Source organism: Ochotona curzoniae, unplaced genomic scaffold, assembly GCF_017591425.1.
Source record: "Ochotona curzoniae isolate NIBS_2020 unplaced genomic scaffold, NIBS_Ocur_1.0 contig_2294, whole genome shotgun sequence".
Taxonomy (NCBI): Eukaryota; Metazoa; Chordata; class Mammalia; order Lagomorpha; family Ochotonidae; genus Ochotona; species Ochotona curzoniae.
This window is the reverse complement of record NW_024465405.1, coordinates 5,450,667-5,470,852: the sequence shown is the minus strand read 5'-3', so window position 1 is coordinate 5,470,852 and position 20,186 is coordinate 5,450,667. Positions and strand designations below refer to the sequence as shown.

Here is a 20,186-nt window from a genome sequence, read left to right as displayed (position 1 = left end):
TCCCCAAGACTTGGGCAACAGCAGCCCCTCAGGCCTCTTCCCTTAGAAGCAGGAGCCTGGCTCTGCCCTTCTCACTGTGCCTTCTGATACCCAAGTTCACAGCTTCCTGCGAGGACCGCTGTGAGGCACTGGGGACTGTCCCCCACTCACACGGCTGTCCTGCAGACGGCCTGCCTGCTGGTCCTCCACCATGTGCCAAGTGGAAGCACGGCGAGAAGGGCGTGGGGCCAAGCCTACCCCAGCAGGACGGTGCTGCCGGCTTCGGCGGGCGCCCTCAGATGCGCACAGAAATCAGAGGAGACAGAGTCATACGCCAACTCCGCTCGTCTTCCTTAGTGACTTGGGGCCAAGAGAGCGTCTAGCTGCGTGCCCCAGTCTGCCCACGAGTGCCCCAGGCAGGAGCTCTCGGTGCCCTGTGGGGAGCACGCGCTTTGGAACCCTTGTGTGTGGCAGATCTCTGTGCTGGCAGCCAGGGCTGGCCGAGACTGCTGGGCAATGCAGGCCCCTCCCACAGGGAGCTCTGGTCATTGAGCCCCGTCCTGTGTCCCTGGAGCTCTGGCGCTGATGGCCCCAGCAAGCAAGGCGCCATGCCCCAGCATCTGTGCCCTAGGTTAGCAGGGCCCAGGCCCTTCCCCCAGGCAGGGTAGCCCAGCTGGGGTCACAGGGTTAGATGCAGAGCTTCTGCCCTCTGTCCTGGCCCCAAAGGGTGACCAGAGGTGACCACCAGCTCCCAGCTTGGCATTGTCCTGCACGTTCGCTATGGTCTGAGCTGTGTGTCACGCACTCACTGAGCCCCGTGTGAGCTCTGGCCCTGCCATCAGCCCAACATTGGGCTCCGGGATGGGCAGGGCAGGGCTGCGTGCCCCTGGGACCCCACTCGCCCTTTGCAAGGGCTGCTGGAAGCCCTGGCAGATGGTTTCTGCCTTGCAGTCATGGGCCCTCAATGACATGGCTGTGATGGGCATGTGGTGGGCAGGGCTGGTATGGTGGCTATTGTAACCTAGCAGGTTCATGTGCCATTTGCGATCTGGTGTCTCAGGCCTCAGTGTTGCTTCAAGGCCTGGCTGCCCCGCCTCCAACCCACTCCTGCCAGGCCTCGCTGGAGCGGGGGCAGAAAGGGCTAGCAGACCCTACCCAAGCACTTCAACTCCTGCCACCTGGGAGGCCCGGGTGGCACTTCTTTGCTCCTGGCTTCGGCCTGGCCCAGACCCATGAATGGAAGATTTCTCTCTATCTCTCCATCTCTCTGCCTTTCAAAAAAAAAAACAAAAAACACGTTTTGGCAGCGTGAGGTTCAGGAGCGCAGTACTGCTCACGGACCTGAGCCGAGGCACTTTGGTCCTTCTTCGCCCTGCGGTAAGGCACCGGTTGTCTTCAGGAGAGCGTTGTGAGAGATGTCCCCACAGTGTGGCTGCACCCCTCCCCATTCCCCGTCATGCCCGGAAGCTGAGGTAGTTGGACGTGACCCCTGCCTGTGCAGGCACCTCCCACACGTGCCCGCAGAACACATGCCTGCTTGTCAGCATGTGCCCGCAGTGCTGGCCGTTGCCTGGGAGCTGAGCTGCCTCCCGGCTGACCATATCTCCTCTCTGCAGCTTCTGAACCCAACCTGAAACTGCGATCCCGGCTGAAACAGAAAGTGGCTGAGAGGCGGAGCAGCCCGCTGCTCCGCAGGAAGGATGGGCCTGTGGTCACTGCTCTCAAAAAGCGCCCACTGGATGTTACAGGTACCGCGGGCAGCAGGGCTGTCGTGCCGTGCTAGGGCCCTCCCTGGCACCTCCAAAGACTGTCTACCTGGTCTGCTTGGCCACACTGTGACACGCCAGGCCTGGGCTCCTCAGGCCGGTTGCACAGAACTGCCGGCCCGGGACCATGGCTGCTGTGTGGTGCGTGATGGAATGGTCAGCTGGGGTTGGGAGCCGAGGTCTCTGAGGGTGGGTCTTGCCCAGCCCTGCTAAACGTGAGCCTGTGTTCCTGCCCACTCCGCCCCTGGAAGGTTCTGGAGTCTTCTCCAGCCGGTGCTGCATGGGCTGAGCAGAGTGAGCGTGCGTGTGTGTGGTGGTCTCGCCTGTCACTGCACCCGCTGTTGCTGCTGCAGCCCCACCTGGTGCCCCACACCTGGAGTCTTCAGAGCACAAAGCTCACGTCTCACTCCCACTGGGGTCTTGTAGCCACCCGAGGTCTTCTCAGATGAGGCTGTTGTTATAAGCAGCCCTTAAACCAAATGTACAAAGCTCCAGGAAGCCTTATGTTAGCATTAAGAGCTGCAGGGACTTCAACCAGGCAGCCATGGTGGCAGTGGCCACCCGCCCGCCAAGTGCAGCTCCCCCGTGCGCCAGGGCTGAGCCCCTCGGACCGTGGAAGGCTCATGGGATCTGCCTTCCTCCCGTGATGGCGAGCACGAGATTGTCCACATGGAGACATCTCCAGCGAGCGCAGTCCCCCGTCTGCGGCTGTGTGCGCGTGTTGTTGGAGCCGGAGTGGTCACCAAGGGCTTGTCTGCCCGGTGGCTCACATCCTCCGCTCAGCACTGCTTACTTAGCATGCCTGGATCTAACAGCGTGAACGCACACAGACCATGGGAAGCCCAGGCAGGGTGCCAGCCTCACCGCTCCTTCCTGCCAGCCCAGGTCCCGCAGCAGGAGCCTTGAAGGCAGCCGTGTCCCGCAGGCTGGGCTCAGGCTGCCCTTTCTCCTTCCGCAGACTCCGCCTGTAGCAGCGCCCCAGGCTCTGGGCCCAGCTCACCCAACAACAGCTCCGGGAATGTCAGCTCCGAGAACGGCGTCGTGCCGGCCACACCCAGTGTCCCCACTGAGGTCAGTGAGCTTCCATGCCTGTGCCTGTCCCTGCCAGAGCTGCAGCTGAGTACCTGCCTGGCTGTCCCGCTGAGGTGGGGGCGCTCGCCTTGCCTGAGTGACAGACCCCTCCCAGAGCGTGTTTCCATGGAGGGCACACAGGAATTCTGCTGCACGTTGGTGAGCCTGTCTGCTTTGGGGAGGCCCGGCAGGAGCAGGGGTCCCCCGCTCACTCTCCATGCTACCCTTGGCTGAACCTGCCGTACCTGGACCAGAGAAATTTGTTCCCCACACCCAGCCCGCCTCCAGTCCTGCGAGCTGAGGCCCTGGCCGAGAGCCTGCTCCCCTTCAACTCTGGAGCTGCCTCCCAGTGCAGGCTTGTCTATTCGGAGGCCCCAGCGCCTGCCCTGGGCAGCTGGCGATCCCTCTGGGCTCCTAAGGACCATGCGTGAGGCACTGCCCATGTGGGCTTGCTTGCTTAGTGTGAAAATACAGGTGGCAGTCCTGGGCGTAGGGAAGAGCAAGCGTGCCGTCCTTGGCGTGCCTGCTGGCATGTGGCAGCCCTGCTTGCCTGGCACCCTTGGTCCATTCTCCCTGGGGAACAACACAACAGCCTCTGGTCTAGGACAGCACCTGTCACTGCTATCTTGAGCTGAACAAGGGAGTGTATCTGGGACCAGGAGACAGGCAGGGCCTCCTGAGTGAGAATACACAGCTGTGTGTGTCAGGGTGTAAAGGTGCAAAGGGGCACGTGGGGAAGAAAGCCAGGCTGTTCATGATGCCAGCATCCCCTGTGGGCGTTAGTTCCCATCCAACTTTCTGCTAATGGTCTAGGAAAGCAGCTGACCCAGGGACCCTTGGGACCTGCACCCGTGTGGGAGACCCAGAAGACGCTCCTGGCTCCTGGTGGGCCCAGCCCTAGCTGCTGAGGCCTTTGGGGTGTGAGGCAGCAGATGGAAGACCCTTCTCACTCCCTCTTCTCTCTAACTTGATTAGAGGAGGAAGCAAGCTGACTCTATTGGCTGAGCAGATGTGTAGGGAACCACTGTCCACTTTAGCACACACTCCCCTGGCCTACAGAAGGTGCTGGCACCTGCCCTTCCTCTGGCCCTCCACTCTGGCTGCTGCAGCCTTGCTCTGAGCCTGTGGTGCCCGACTGCATGCGTCCTCATTCACACTGTACCTGGGCAGCTGCCCTCCAGGCCTTCTGTCACCAGTGCCAGCTACTCTGTCACACTCCAGCTGTTTCTTTGTAAGATCAAAGGCCAGGTCACGCTGAAGGTTTACTGCTCAGAGCTGAGTCGCCTGCCCCTCTGTGCAGTGTGGCAGCATGCCAGGTGCCTCAGCGTCCTTGGCTACAGAGTGCTCCCTGCAGCCTGTGCTGTACTGCCAGGACGCTCTGGCTGGCACCTAGGTCCTGCACGTCGCCTGGCGGGCCACATCATCACCTTTTACAGGCTCAGTTTTCTGTTTCCTGACTTTGATGCCATGTTTGGGAAGAGCTTCCTGTGTCCACCACATGCACCCCATACACCTGCTGTGCCCTCTGCTCTTGCACGAGACAGGGAGAGGTTGGGCCAGAGGCCTGAGGCCTCAGGTCAGGCGGGGGCACGGCCTGCCTGGTGTGCTGCTGGCTTGGTCTGGGCAAAGTGATGTCACTACGCCGTGCCTTGGGGTGTGCGTGACCTTGGCCCGTTGCGTCTGCAGGCCAGCTTGGCGCACAGGCTGGTGACGCGGGACGGCTCACTGGCTCCACTCCCCCTCTACACGTCCCCGTCCCTGCCCAACATTACCTTGGGACTTCCTGCCACCGGCCCTGCCGCTGTAAGTACTCCCTCGGGGCCCCGGGGGGGGGGGGGGGCCCGGCCTGGAGCTCAGCGGCAGCTTCCGGCTGTGCTCCCCAGGGTGCCGCCACGCCACCAGACGCCGACAGGCTGGCGCTCCCGGCCCTCCAGCAGCGGATCTCACTCTTCCCCGGCTCCCACCTGGCCCCATACCTGAGCACCTCGCCCTTGGAGCGCGACGGGGCAGCCCACAGCCCGCTGCTGCAGCACATGGTGCTGCTGGAGCAACCGCCTGTCGCAGGTGAGTGCCGTGGGGCCCAACGGGGAGGAAGCAGAGCCCTGCCCTGTGCCCATGGGGCCGCAAGGCCTCAACCTGGGCACGAACCCTCAGGGAAGCCCATCTCAGCTCCCCTTGCTTGCCGAGATGGGGCTCCTGGCAGGGCAGTGGCCGTGACAGGCACCCTCTTCGCCCCTGGGTGCCATCTAGGTCCCGGGTACTCGGAGCTCAGACTGCCCTGCCTCCCAGGAGCGGGGGAGGGGGCAGCTCCACGCATGAGCAGCAGTTGCCACATTAAGAGCTTACCTCCCCCCAAGGGCCACGAGAAACAGCAGGAAACAAACAGCTCCCAGGCGCTTGAAGGCCACCTGCCTGGCCATGCGGCTGCCCTGCCAGGGACATCCCTGAAGCCACCCCACACTGCCTGTGACCCACCCTGGGCGAGGTGACACAGAGCTCAGACACCTGGGCTCATGAGCCCTCAGCCAGTTGAAGACATCTGACCATGACACCACTGCCCCCCGGGGGTCGGGGGTCGGGGTTCAGACCTGGCAGGCTCCCAAGGGCAGGCTCCATCAGAATGTCCTGGGAAAATGGCAGGCTCCCCCCCACCAACAATCTGCAAGAAACAAAAGCAGAGTCCAGGAGACGTGTGCAACAGGGAAAACGGGGTGCCTCGGAGCAGGACACAAGCACAGCTAGGACCGGAGTGCCTGCCCTCACAGCAGGTTCCTTTCCGCAGGGCACGGGCGGGCGAGCACCCAGCCTTGTCCCTGATGGCCACAGAAGGGCCTGGGCTGCAGCCCCCCACAGGCACTCCTGCAGCACCTGGCCTCGGGCTTCGTGTGACCAGGTCTCCTGTCTACTGTGTTGACTCAGTGCAGGGAGAGGCCCTTGCTGTGACCTGAGCCCAAGGACAGTGTGTTCTCCCTCATTTTGCTTCAGGAGCGCCCATACTGGGAGCCAGCAGGGCAGGGCAGCTCCTGGGCACAGCCACTCCCTGCTCAGCAGGACACCCCCGGAACGATGCTGACCTTCTGGGGCCTTGCTTGGCTGGGGCTGCATCCCGAGCTTGCCAACTGAGCTAGCGACCTGGACACACGGCTGTTGCTGCATTGCCCCCAGGCCTCCGTCTGCTTCCCGTGAAGCCCAGGCAGGGCCTCTGGGCTCCAGCAGCCATGCGGCCCGGGCTGCAGGATAGCTCACAAGGGCAAGGAAGTGGGCACTAGGGCTGGCAGATACCCGCCCAGGCCACCATCAGTTTACTCAGCAGCCTTCACTTCCTCTCCCTGCTCTGCTGCATTGTCCTCCGTATTATCTTCAGACTGGTGTCTTTCAGGCCTGGGAGCACTGCCCCTCCACGCACAGTCCCTGGTTGGCGCAGACCGGCTGTCCCCCTCCATCCACAAGCTGCGGCAGCACCACCGCCCGCTGGGGCGCACGCAGTCGGCGCCGCTGCCGCAGAACGCGCAGGCGCTGCAGCACTTGGTCATCCAGCAGCAGCACCAGCAGTTCCTGGAGAAGCACAAGCAGCAGTTCCAGCTGCACTTGGGCCAGGTGGGCCGGGGCGCAGGGGCCGGCATGGGCAGTGGCTCACCGTCACTGAGTCCTCCGCACTGCCCGAGCCAGCAGAAAGTGAGACCCACAGCCACTGCCCACCTCCCCAACCCCCGCACAAGGTCCAAGCCACCAGCCCTGGCCATTGCCGTCCCTCCATCTCCTGCTTCCTCAGGGCCGGGCCCAGGCCTCGCCTTGCCCTGCTGTGTGCCCTCCCCAAGAGCACTCTCGGCTCTGCCATGGAACACTGCCCCGGGCGCGTAGAGCTGTTGAGGGCAGAGCCTTCCGGGCTGTCACAGGGTCCTGGGTACCAGCAGGTGGCAGGCGGGTTCTGGGTTGCTTCTGGAGGGGGCAGTAACCCCAACAACTTTTTCCCTCCTCCCTTTCCTGGTTTGAGGCCAGATGTGTTATTGGTTCTTCACTGTGTGTGAATCAATGTTTACCTACAGGCATGTGTCTGTGTCTGCACGAGTGGCCCACATCTGCAGGTGCAGCAGTATGTGTGCATGTGTGTAGGCATGCCTGTGCCCGTGTGTGTGACGGCGTGTCCCTGTGCACCCTGTGTGTGTGACGGCGTGTCCCTGTGCACCCTGTGTGTGTGACGGAGTGTCCCTGTGCACCCTGTGTGTGTGACGGCGTGTCCCTGTGCACCCTGTGTGTGTGACGGCGTGTCCCTGTGCACCCTGTGTGTGACGGAGTGTCCCTGTGCACCCTGTGTGTGTGACGGCGTGTCCCTGTGTACCCTGTGTGACGGAGTGTCCCTGTGCACCCTGTGTGTGTGATGGCGTGTCCCAGTGCACCCTGTGTGTGTGACGGAGTGTCCCTGTGCACCCTGTGTGTGTGACGGAGTGTCCTGGGCCCTGTGTGTGTGACGGAGTGTCCCTGTGTACCCTGTGTGTGTGACGGCGTGTCCCTGTGTACCCTGTGTGACGGCGTGTCCCTGTGCACCCTGTGTGTGTGACGGAGTGTCCCAGTGCACCCTGTGTGTGTGACGGCGTGTCCCTGTGCACCCTGTGTGTGTGACGGAGTGTCCCTGTGCACCCTGTGTGACAGAGTGTCCCTGTGTACCCTGTGTGTGACGGAGTGTCCCTGTGCACCCTGTGTGTGACGGCGTGTCCCTGTGCACCCTGTGTGTGTGACGGCGTGTCCCTGTGCACCCTGTGTGTGTGACGGCGTGTTCCTGTGCACCCTGTGTGTGTGACGGCGTGTCCCTGTGCACCCTGTGTGTGTGACGGAGTGTCCCTGTGCACCCTGTGTGTGTGACGGAGTGTCCCTGTGCACCCTGTGTGACGGAGTGTCCCTGTGCACCCTGTGTGTGTGACGGAGTGTCGCTGTGCACCCTGTGTGTGATGGCGTGTCCCAGTGCACCCTGTGTGTGACGGCGTGTCCCTGTGTACCCTGTGTGACGGAGTGTCCTGGGCCCTGTGTGTGTGACGGAGTGTCCCTGTGCACCCTGTGTGTGTGACAGTGTGTCCCTGTGTACCCTGTGTGATGGAGTGTCCTGGGCCCTGTGTGTGTGACGGAGTGTCCCTGTGTACCCTGTGTGTGTGACGGTGTGTCCCTGTGTACCCTGTGTGTGACAGAGTGTCCCTGTGCACCCTGTGTGTGTGACGGCGTGTCCCTGTGCACCCTGTGTGTGATGGCGTGTCCCTGTGTACCCTGTGTGTGTGATGTGTGTCCTGTGCTGTGTGTGTCCCTATGCACCCTGTGTGTGTGATGTATGTCCTGTGCCATGTGTGTGTGTGTGTGCGCACAGATGTATCAGTGTATCCCTATACACCCTGTCTGCCCCGCTGGTCTCTGACCCCTGACCGTTGCCCTGACCCACACTCAATCTGTCCTCTTGCTCAACCTGCCCAGCTCCTGGAAATGAACCTCCTAGGCTAAGTTGACCCAGCCCCTTCCCTGTCCTGGGGTAGTGACCACTCCCTGGCCCTGTCTAGGACTCCCTGTGTTGCCTCCTGCCCCGTGGGATATGCCAGGCCCTTGCCCAGCTCCCAGCATGCTGAAGCCTGTTTGCTGGGCCGCGCCCATGCTGCTGTTCTTGGGGTTCGTGGGGCCGCTGTGCTGAGGACCCCACCTGCTCTCTGAGCCTCCTTTCTGGGAGCTTGCTTTGGACCCCCCTTTCAGAAGTCCACTCTCGTGCCCCTGTCCGAAGCGCTCCGTGGCCCTCTGCCAGCCTCCCTGTCCCCACTCCTGGATCCTGGCCAACTGCACCAGGCCTGGGGCAGTGAGGGGGCAGCTGCGGTCCGGCCAGATAGTCTTGAAGGCCTGCCCAGCGCCCTTTGCTGGCGTAGACAGCACAGTCCCCCAATGGTTCTGAAGATCCCTGAACCATCCTGCTGAAGTTCAGGGCTGAGGGAGACAGAATGGGTGAGAGACCGTTGCAGATCCCAAGATCAAGTGGGACAAATATGGAGAAGCACACCTAGAAAGATAAACTGGAAAAGCTGTAAGGCTAGCCAAGTTGAGGTGTGACTGGCTGGACATCAAGCCCGTGCGTGGCCACGAGGGGGCACCACGAGCAGGCCCTGGATGCACAGGGGAGAGGGAGCAGCGAGCAGGCGGAGGACGGGAGTAGCCAGAGGGAGGTGCCTGCCCCCCCCATAGCGTCGAGGGGCCCAGGAGGACACAGGTGTCCCTGGGACGTGTGGGCATCAATGTCTCCCATGGGTGGTGGCATTTGTCTTGGCTACAGCTCTGGGGGCAGCAGCCAGGTGACCCTTGCAGCCTCTTCCCAGGTCCCTGGCTGGCACACAGGAGAGGCTTCTAACACCCCTGCCCTGGGCAGCCCATCTTCAGCACCGTGGACAGCACCCGGCGCTTGGGATGGGTGGAGTGACACCTGCTGGCCTCGGGCTGTGTTCTGAGGCCTGGAGGGGTTGGTGACCCACTCACACTGATCCACTTGTGGCCTGACAGATTATCCCCAAACCGAGCGAGCCAGCACGGCAGCCTGAGAGCCACCCCGAGGAGACGGAGGAGGAGCTCCGTGAGCACCAGGCCCTGCTGGAGCAGCCCTACCTGGACCGGCTCTCCGGGCCGAAGGAGGCACAGGCCTCGGCTGGCGTGCATGTGAAGCAGGAGCCCATCGACAGTGACGAAGAGGGGGCAGAGCCTGGCCAGCGGCAGCCCACGGAGCAGGAGCTGCTCTTCAGACAGGTGGGCGTCGTGGGAGGGCACCCTGCTGCCGTCAGGCCTCTGTTTACCTGGAGCTGTTCTGACTCAGCTGCGCCTGTATGTGTCTGTGTGTCTATCTGGGTGTGTCTGTGTGTACATGTGTATGTGTGTCTATCTGGGTGTGTCTGTGTGTCTGGGTGTGTCTGTGTGTACATGTGTATGTGTGTCTATCTGGGTGTGTCTGTGTGTGTATGTGTGTCTGTCTGGGTGTGTCTGTGTGTATGTGTGTCTGGGTGTGTATGTCTATGTATGTGTGTATATCTGGGTGGTCTCTGTGTGTATATATGTGTGTGTACATGTCTCTGCATGTCTGTGTACATGTCAGTATGTATGTGTGTACGTATGTGCATGTGTGCACATGTCAGTATGTATGTGTGTACATGTCAGTATGTATTGTGTACATGTGTGTACATGTCAGTATGTATGTGTGTATGTGTGTACATGTCAGTGTGTGTATGTGTATACGTGTGTACATGTCAGTATGTACGTGTGTGCATGTGTGCATGTCAGTGTGTATGTGTACATGTGTGTACATGTCAGTATGTGTGTGTACATGTCAGTATGTGTGTGTGTACATGTCAGTATGTATGTGTGTACATGTCAGTATGTATGTGTGTACGTGTGTGGTGCCTGTGCATGCACTCGCTTTCCACACTCCACAGGCTCACATGTCTGGGGTTCCCAGATGCAGTTCCCTCTACTGCCCGAGTCGGGGAGAGTCTGGGTTGTTGATCAGGCAGGCATGCCTGGTCAGAATCAGGGGCCTTTGGCGTGAGGACCATGTGGATACTGAGACTGAGCCAAGCTCACAGACGCTGGTTAACTACAGGCAGAAATGAGACCGCCGAGTCAACAGGAACGGTGGGGCATCAGCCGCCCGCGGGAGTCCCAGTGGCAGGACTGAGTGCCCAGGGACCACTGGTTTGGGGCCATGGGAACAGATGGGACACTGTCCTTCACACCCATGCTGCCTCTACCTGATGTGGAAGTCACACCCTGCCTGGAGGGTGGAGTGGGTCCGCAGGACAGTGGCCTGGGCCACAGCTGGCTTCAAGCCACGCTTAAGGTAGATGACCCAGATGGAGAGCTAGCCGGAGCACGGGGATCCTGGGGAGCTGTGAGGGCAGCTCACGTGCCCCAAATTGCCTGTGACACCTGGCAGCGCCTGAGACTTCTCTGGGTTCCCTCATCAGGAGCAGGCCACACCTCCCCAGCCTCTGCTTTGAGAGGGGCACTCATCTCTAGTGTGGGCCCGTTGTATTGGCACCCAGAGCATTGCACAGAGTCCAGTGGAACTGGTGTGCCATCAGGCAGCCTGTGGCCGCTGGCCCTGCTGCCTGCTCATGAGTTGCTGCAGAACACTGGGAGGGCCCTCAGGCTTGGTGCGGAAGGCAGATCTTCTGGAACTGAAGTGCAACGTGCTGGTGATGTGTGGTGGGAAAGGGCTCCCGAAGGGATCACATCCCAAAGGGAGCCGCTGGCCTGTGGACAACAGAGTGGCTTTCACTCAGGAGGAAGAGCTGGTCTGTTCTATGCAGCCCACGGCACAAGCCAGGGAGCCTGAGGGGGCTTGTCCCCTGGCCCCTCGGCCCGAAGCCCTGGGACAGTGCCCACTTTCCACCTGGGACTGGAGTGGCCCATGCGTCCCAGTCCCCCATCTGTTCAGCAGGAGAGGTGGGATGCGGGGCGGGGCTCACGAGCGAGATGATGCCTGCCTCCTGCATGGACGAGGATGTGGACGGGCTGTCCTGCAGGAGGAGGCTGCCATGCCCCATGCCTTCAACGCCTCCACCTCCTTCGCTCCCCAGGGGCCCAGGGGTGCTGCGGCCTGGGTCCCCTTGGGGTCCACACTTGGCAGAGCCCCTCCAAGCTCTGTGACCCCAGATGCCTGTCCAACTCCAAGCCTGAGCAGCTTACCGGCAGAACAGGAGTGGGGCTGGGCGTTACAGCCCCAGGCTGGGCACACACAGAGGAGGCTGCAGTGCAGGGCCCCCATCCCCTTGCCCGTCCATGCCCACTTCTGCACCTGCCCAAGCCTGCATCCCCTGCTCCCCTCACCTCAGCCAAGGCACCCCTCGAGGCCCTCTTGGTCCCCAATGACTGGGACACATTGTGAGGTGAGGGACAGCCTGGGCCTGTCGGAACTGGCTTTTAAGATCCAGCCTCAGCTGCCCTGGGCACACTGACCCTGCCCTGGAGTGCCCCTGCCGATGCCGTGACAGCCTTGCCCCATCCACCATCCACCCTGGGAGTTGGGGGCCCAGTGTCCTGCCTGTGGGAAGCCGGGGGAGGGAGCCGCAGCCCTGTGTGCTAGCCCCGTGTGCTTGTCCCACAGCAAGCCCTGCTCCTAGAGCAGCAGCGCGTGCACCAGCTGAGAAACTACCAGGCGTCCATGGAGGCTGCGGGCATCCCAGTGACCTTCGGAGGCCACAGGCCGCTGTCACGGGCGCAGTCTTCCCCAGCATCTGCCACCTTCCCCGTGACTGTGCAAGAGCCCCCCGCAAAGCCACGCTTCACCACAGGTAACGGCTCTGCCTATCCGGCCAGGCATGGGCCCCGCGCCCAGCGGGGTATCCTGCCAGAAGCCTGGTGCCCTGCAGGGGCCCTCTCCCCGTCCTGGACAGTTGAAGCCCTTGGCTGTGGCGTGCGTGAGCACACCCTGCTGTTCACAGCCCACAGATCCCTGCGTCTTTTCGGGTCCTGAGGGCTGCATGTGTCCTGTCACTCCCCAGAAGCCCCCAAGTGCGGGGCCTTGACTCCCCAGAGCCTTAGCTGCCAGGAGCTGGGAGCCAGCGAGCCCAGGCTTGTAGAGGCAACAGCCTCAGGGCTGCCTTAAGTCTGGGCTCACCTTGCCTCTGAGTTCACAGTAATGGGGTGCAGGTGGGGTGGGCCACCATCCAGGGCCAACAGGAACAGCTGTTGGTCTGCCTGACCCCAAGGCCTGCACCTTGCCCCGCTGTCCCTGCCCTGCTCAGCCAGTGCAGGCCTGGCTTAGGCAGCAGGATGACATGACCAGGACAGCGAGGGGCCTGGGAGCACTGCCTGTTGCCCGCTCCAGCCGCCTCCCTAGTGGGGTGCTCATCCCGTGGCTGAGCTTCCCTGTGGGTGGCTTGGTGCCAGGCTGTTCTGGGTTCTACTTACCTTCCTGTCTATGCCCTCTTGGGCTTGCTGTGGGCACCTGTGTGCTCTCCCATGTATGACTCTGCTGCCATGCAGTGACCAAAGGCAGAGTTCCAGCCTTGGTTCTTTGGAACCTGGGGTCGCTCAGCCCGTCCCAGGCTGGCCCCTGAGCCGGACAGGCCATGCTGTTGGAGCCGACTCGGGCTTCCTGGAGGTGAGCACAGGCCACTGCCCCCTGGCTCCCCAGGCGTGCGTCACCCCTCTCCATTGGCCCCACGGTGTGGCCAGGAGCCCTGGGGGGAAGGAGGGACCCGGGTGCCCTGTACATCCTCTGTAGGGAAGTCCTGGGCCAGCCCTGGGGGACCTTGCTCTGCCCGCCGCAGGTCTTGTGTATGACACGCTCATGCTGAAGCACCAGTGTGCCTGTGGCAGCACCAACAGCCACCCCGAGCATGCCGGGAGGATCCAGAGCATCTGGTCCCGCCTGCAGGAGACAGGCCTCCGCAGCCAGTGCGAGGTGAGGCTCCCTCCCCGCCCATGTGCTCCCTGGCCTTGCTCCGCAGGGTGCGCCACCTCGAGGGCAGGGGATAGGGGGACCTCGAATGTGTGCCCGGTGGTCACCGCTTGCCAGGCAGTGGGTCGTGTGGGGTCAGTGATGACGACGGTGGCCATACCGCACCCACGGAGCCAGCACTCTTCCCCGAAACCTGGGCCAGCTGAGCAGGCACCTCGGCCACCTGGTGCGCGCCCCTGTGGGGCAGCTGGGAGGGTTCCAGCGTGACCCCAGGTGGCTCAGCTAGTGAAACATGCCAGGGCCAGCAGGTTCATCTCTCACCACCACCGGGGGGCAGCATTGCTCTCTGGACACAGGCTGCAAGAGGATTGCATGCCAGAACTAGTGCCTTTGCTTCCCCGGCCCCTCTGCTCTCAGCCTCGCCCTCTGCTCGGAGCCCCACTCAGATCTGGAGTCAGGAGAAGCGGGAGAGCATGAGACCAGATCAGAGCCGCAGGACGGGAAGGTGGGAAGCAGGGCAGGCAGCATGGGGGGACGGGGCAGACTCCCTCGACTTGCGTGTGCTCCCCATGGGCACTCGTGGGAGCTCTACCCGGGAAGCACAGCGTTGCTGGCCAGAGCCCAGAGGCTCCTGAGGTGGCAGAGTGGGGGAGCTGGGAGAGAAGCTGGCCACACCACACCTGTGCCAGGTACCTGAGTGGAGCCGCCTGTGCAGCCAAGCCCAGGTCCTGCCACGTAACCTGCCAGCTCACGCTGCTCCGCTCTCATGAGGCACATGTGCGTGTGCCTGCCCTCCTGCCTCCTGGTGGTGGGGGGCGTCCGTGCTCTCCTTACCGCACGCCCCCACTTGCTCCCCGTAGCTGAAGAGCCTTCCTCTGGTCTCACCTAGAATCTCTTGGTGTTGAGACTTCGTCCCATCCTCTGGCCTTTGTGCTGGCCACGGGCCTGCTGTCCTGTGCCCGGGATCCAGAGACACTCTGTGTCAAGGCGGGCTATGGCCCAGCCCCGCGTGTAAGCCCTGCCTGCAGGCAGACCCACGAGGGGCTGCGCTGCTGGCCAGTAAAAGTCACCCCAGGGACCCAGGTCACCCCTGCCTCCCTGCTGTCCCAGCCGAAACAGTGGACGGCATCAGATGGAGGCTGGAGGAGGTGCTGGTTTGATGGACCTGGGTGAGCCCAGAGGAGGGACCGCCCAGGAGCTGCATGCTGCTGGGTCCCCACGTCCCTCGTATACAGGCCCAGGAAGCCCCAAGTCCCACTCCGGGCTGGCACCCCGAGGCCTGCAAGAGTGTGGTGGGTGCTAGTGCCGGGCAAGAGTCAAAGGGACAAGACTGGGAAACGGTGACAGCCGCTGGCGTGGGTTCGGTTGTTCCCGGAGCGCCTGGCACTCTCAGAGCCGTCTCCCCGTGAGACGGCAGCTGTGCTCTGGTGTTGTACTCGCCCGTTCAGTGAATGGTGGGTCGGATCAGGAGCTAGCCCTGCATCTCTGGGGAGTGTGACAAGGGTCAGGAACCATGGGTGAAAGATCTTCCCACCCCGGGACCCAGAGGGTGTGGGCGGCCCTGCTGGGCAGCAGCAAGAAGACTCCTGCATGCCAGGAACAAGGCCCCTTGCTTCCCCGGCCCCTCTGCTCTCAGCCTCGCCCCCTGCTCAGAGGCCCACTCAGATCTGGAGGGGAGGGCAGTAGGGGGCGTTGTGTGGAAGCTGGTCACGCTGGCCACGCAAGAGCCAAGTCACCGTTGGTGTGGCTGTGGTAGGAGTGAGCTGAAGGCCAGGAGTCACTCCTCCGGCTCTGTGCAGGCGGTCATGAGGGGGCAGGCCGTCTGTGGGTTAATGCTGTGTTAGGGGCTTTTGGTAGGTTGGTCCTGTGTGGAGGTGGGCTCCCTCGGGTGTTGGTCTTGGGGTGAGCGGCCTCTCCCTGTGTCCCTGCAGTGCATCCGCGGACGGAAGGCCACGCTGGAGGAGCTGCAGACCGTGCACTCGGAGACCCACACGCTCCTCTACGGCACCAACCCCCTCAACAGGCAGAAACTGGACAGTAAGAAACTGCTGGGTATTCCCTGTGCCCCTGAGGCCCCGCCAAGCCACAGGCTCCAGCAGCACCTCACATGGCACAGTTCACGTGAGGCGGCTGCAGCCAGAGGGGCTCCTGCAGACCCCAAGAGGAGTCTGGACAGGAAGCGCTGCAGGCCCGGGCAGTGACCTCCAGCCAAGGGCTGCCTGCTTGCGACCTTGGGCAGGCAAGGGAGAGCAGAAGGCCATGAGCTTTAGGTAACAATGTGCTTGTTCACTCACCAGAGTGGAGGAGGTGGGAAGAGTGCGAGCTTCTGCCCAGTGGACTGGGCCAGTAACGGCCGCGGCGGCCAGGGCTGGGCTGAAGCCGCAGGCTCTGTCCTGGTCTCCCACATGGCTGCTCAGGCCCGGACACTGTGCTAACTGCTGCCTTCCTGGCATGTTAGCAGAAACACCCCCCAGCGTGAGAGAACTTTCTAGAGGAGGGTGGGTGTCTCTACCGGGGGCTGCACAGAGCTGAGGACCCCTTGACAAGCTCCACATTGCCTGGTCCCGGGGCAGGCAGCGGGGGGAGCTGCTGTTCCCCGAGCACGAGCTGCAGGGGCCCAGAGCACGGCCGTGGGAGCGCATCAGGGGCCATCAGTCTCTGTCCCTGGGTGGCAGGCTTGCCTTTTACTTTTTTATTTTACGTTTTTTTTAAGATTCACTTGTTTTTATCCTGATAGACTTAGAGAGGAGAGATAGAGAAAGATCTTCATACGCTGGTTCAGGCCCCAAACGGCCAAAGCTGGGCTGGGCTGCAGCCAGGAGCTTCTTCCCGGACGCCCTCATGGGTGCAGAGTCCAAGCCCTTTTGCCATCTTGTGCTGCCATCAGCAGGGAGCTGGGTTAGAAGTACAGCAGCCGGGACGCAAACTGGTACCCATATGGGATGTCAGTGTATCAGGCCTTACTGCACTGCCGGCCCCGGGCACAGGGTTTTCTATAAACAAACACTCAGGCTTGGGACAGTCAAGGAAGAAGTAGGCGGCAGCCACTTGGTGCGGCTCACTCCTCGGGGCAGGCAGCTCCATGCCTTGGTCTGCCTCTCTGGCCAGTTTCTCAACCCTCAAGTCCCCACGCAAGACCCTGTAGATTTGATTTCTTTGTTGAACTGTTTGCCTTCATCTTCAAGGCCCAGGGCCCCTGTGCAACCCGCCACAGGCAGCGACTTCAGGGTTGACAGAGTTGCTTAGTGGGTGTGTCAGAGCACAGCATTCTGTGTATGTGGTATGCTCTGATGTCTGTGGTGGGTGCACGTGGAGGGTGTGTGTGTGTGCTGTCTGGGCTCTCTGTAGGAAAAGGGACATGGACGGTGAGGGGTTGGTGTTGGGTGTGGGATATTGATCTGGGGTGAGGGCAGGGCATGCTTGGTGTGTATGAGTACATATGTGGGTATGTGGCATGTATGGTGTAGGTGGAGTGTAGGTGGTGAGATGTATTTTTATAAATTATAAGAAGTGTACTATAGGTGTGTGTGCATGCTGTAGGTGTGTGTGCATGCTGCAGGTGTGTGTGCATGCTGTAGGTGTGTGTGTGCATGCTGTAGGTAGTGTGTGTGCATGCTGCAGGTGTGTGTGTGCACGCTGTAGGTGTGTGTGTGCACGTTGTAGGTGTGTGTGTGCATGCTGTAGGTGTGTGTGTACATGCTGTAGGTGTGTGTGTGCACGCTGTAGGTGTGTGCATGCTGTAGGTGTGTGTGTGCATGCTGCAGGTGTGTGTGTGCACGCTGTAGGTGTGTGTGTGCACGCTGTAGGTGTGTGTGCACATGCTGTAGGTGTGTGTGTGCTCGCTGTAGGTGTGTGTGCACGCTGTAGGTGTGTGTGTGCACGCTGTAGGTGTGTGTGCACATGCTGTAGGTGTGTGTGTGCTCGCTGTAGGTGTGTGTGCACGCTGTAGGTGTGTGTGTATGCTCTAGGTGTGTGTGCATGCTGTAGATGTGTGTGTGCATGCTGTAGGTGTGTGTGTGCACGCTGTAGGTGTGTGTGCACGCTGTAGGTGTGTGTGTGCATGCTGTAGGTGTGTGTGTATGCTGTAGGTGTGTGTGCACGCTGTAGGTGTGTGTGTGCACGCTGTAGGTGTGTGTGTGCATGCTGTAGGTGTGTGTGCACGCTGTAGGTGTGTGTGTGCATGCTGCAGGTGTGTGTGTGCATGCTGTAGCTGTGTGTGCACGCTGTAGGTGTGTGTGCACGCTGTAGGTGTGTGTGCATGCTGTGTGTGTGTGTGTATGCTGCAGGTGTGTGTGTGCACGCTGTAGGTGTGTGTGTGCACGCTGTAGGTGTGTGTGTGCACGCTGTAGAGTGTGTGTGCATGCTGTGTGTGTGCGCGCTGTAGGTGTGTGTGTGTCCATACTGTACATGTGTGTACATGCTGTGAGTGGCATGTGGGGTGCTGTATGCCCACACCACACCCTCTCACGCTTGGGACGCATTTTCATGTTCCCACCCCATCCTCACTGTGTTGTTTCATTCTCCATCTGGCTTTGCAGCGTGGTAATAATGGGTGATTAACTTGAATTTTGTTATCGTAACCCTGACTAATGCTCAGACAATCCTGTCTGATCTTCTACCCTCCGTTAATTGAATGAACAGACAGCAAGGCTGCGTGCACGAGCTCCCTGCTCCCGCCTGGGGCCTGCCCTCGTGGGCACTTGGGTGCCACTGGGACACGGGCAGCTGTGACTGCTCGCTGTCACTGCAGGGTGTCCCAGGGTCCATCTGTCAGCAGCAGCTGTGGCAGCTTCTAGGCAGCCTGGCCCAGGGGGCTATGGGGTCCCCTCCCAGAGCATGCTGGGGCACACCATGCACCAAGGACCGCCTGATGAGGGTGGCCAGGACACAGCTGTGGTCTGGAGTTTGGTGAGTGGGGCTGCCACATGCCTGGGTCTGGGATGCTCCCATACCTTGGGAGCAGAGACAGTCCTCCCCCAGTTGGACAACTCAGAACTCCATTATCAAACAGCCGCCCCGTCGGAAAGCATGACGCCCTATTATCTGCCCAAGTGTGAGGGCTGTCACATTGTCTCCTAAAATGCCGTGGTCTTTGTTAGATGCCAAGCAGTGTCAAAGCACTCAGTGACACGAGGTTTTCCTGGGTGTTGCTGCCATCTTGGACCTCAGGCAGAGGGTCAGCCTGTCCAGAGGCCTGTGTACTCAGTGTGTGTGCCTGTGTGTTGTACCCACATCGGAAGGGAGACCAGGGCCGCTCACTGCCACACGGCTGTGCCAGAGGAGGTCCCTGCTGAAAACACCCTGGCCAACTGCCTGCTCGAGCTAGCCCTGGCAGTGCTGGGCTTCCGGACTGTGCCTCCCCAACCGCACAGTGCCCAGATGCCAGTCCGATCCCCACTTGCTGCTGGCACGCAGCCGAGATGCAGCAGCTATTGGTCCACATGGTGGAGCTCTTGCACCCAGCTGGGTTCCAGGCGTCGGCCTGGGTTCAGCCTGGCGTCGGCCTGGGTTCAGCCTGGCGTCGGCCTGGTTCAGCCTGGCGTCGGCCTGGGTTCAGCCTGGCGTCGGCCTGGTTCAGCCTGGCGTCGGCCTGGTTCAGCCTGGCGTCGGCCTGGGTTCAGCCTGGCGTCGGCCTGGTTCAGCCTGGCGTCGGCCTGGGTTCAGCCTGGCGTCGGCCTGGTTCAGCCTGGCGTCGGCCTGGTTCAGCCTGGCGTCGGCCTGGGTTCAGCCTGGCGTCGGCCTGGTTCAGCCTGGCGTCGGCCTGGGTTCAGCCTGGCGTCGGCCTCTGAGGAGGGTGTTAGTGTAAGGAGGCCCCTGCCCTGGAGACGCTGCCCTTCCCCTGCAGCTGCCCATCCCTCACGCCACAGAGCACTCTGCTGCAGTCCCAGAGCACCACGTGGCTTCCCCAGTCCCACATCTCACACGTGAAATCAGCAAGTCCCAGGCGGGGGGGCAGGAGCGGAAGTCAGAAACGGACCAGGCCTGGTCCATGGTGCTGACCCCGTGGCTCGGGGCCTGGGCACAGTCCTGCACTGGGGGCACCTGCTCGCTTGTTTCAGGACACAGCACCACAGCACCCACGTAGCCTGTACCATGGCCTTTGGCCAGCCCGTGCCCCGGTTGGTGAGCATGCCCACAGTCGGCCCCAAGCCTGCAAAGCCTTTCTGGAAAGTGGCCGCCAGTGCTGTCCACTGCCACCAGCCCACTCTGCACTGGCATGGCAGCCCCACCACCGTGGAACAGGGACCTGTGGCCACCTGGAGGCCCAGAGCCATGCTGCGGCCCAGGGTTCAGCCGGCATGAGACGGCTCGGGGCATGCCTGTAGTCGGGCAGCGTGGGTCACACAAGGAGAATGGCTGTCACATGAGGTTCCAGAGCCAGGTGTTGTGGAAATGAGGTTTGCCATGGTTCGTGCCCAGTACCCCATCATCTGCAGCCCTGCTCCCAGGCCCATTGCCAAGGTCCAGAATGCCCCTGGGGATGGCAGCAGGGAGGGCCCTGTGCGGCCCACAGCAGCCGCCGTGGCCTCCTGACCTCTCCCGTGTCCCCACAGGCTCCCTGACCTCGGTCTTCGTGCGGCTCCCCTGCGGCGGTGTCGGGGTAAGTCTCCCTTTCATGAGCGACTCCCATGCTGGCTCCCCTCCCCGTGCTGGCTCCCCTGGAGGGGTAATTGCTGCCAGCTGCTTTCCTTGCATGGCCTCCCAGCAAAGACCCCCCCCCCCCAGAGCCTGGGCATTTCCACGGCCAGCCAGGCACCTGGCTGAGGCAGGTTGACTCCAGACACTGCGGGCACCTGCCACGTGGGACCCTGGTTAGGGCTGGGGCCCCTCGCGCTGCGCACCTCTCCCGTGTGTGGGTCCCATGCCACAGCCCCCGTGGAGGCAGAGCTGAGACATGAGTTTACATTGAAAAGCTTGAAAAGCTCATGGACAACGCGGTGTGAGCCATCTCTGCATGC

At 61.8% G+C, this 20,186-nt stretch overlaps 1 protein-coding gene across 1 annotated transcript in view; it reads left to right on the top strand.

Moving 5' to 3' along the window:
- HDAC4 (histone deacetylase 4) overlaps positions 1–20,186 on the top strand; it is a 176,717-nt gene that overhangs the window by 130,739 nt on the left and 25,792 nt on the right. Inside the window, exons 8-17 of the mRNA XM_040972372.1 lie at positions 1,596–1,727; positions 2,704–2,816; positions 4,503–4,619; positions 4,700–4,880; positions 6,196–6,413; positions 9,336–9,575; positions 11,929–12,115; positions 13,097–13,230; positions 15,159–15,264; positions 19,782–19,828. Of these exons, the coding sequence (XP_040828306.1) occupies positions 1,596–1,727; positions 2,704–2,816; positions 4,503–4,619; positions 4,700–4,880; positions 6,196–6,413; positions 9,336–9,575; positions 11,929–12,115; positions 13,097–13,230; positions 15,159–15,264; positions 19,782–19,828 (1,475 nt within the window). The remainder of the gene's footprint in view (positions 1–1,595; positions 1,728–2,703; positions 2,817–4,502; positions 4,620–4,699; positions 4,881–6,195; positions 6,414–9,335; positions 9,576–11,928; positions 12,116–13,096; positions 13,231–15,158; positions 15,265–19,781; positions 19,829–20,186) is intronic.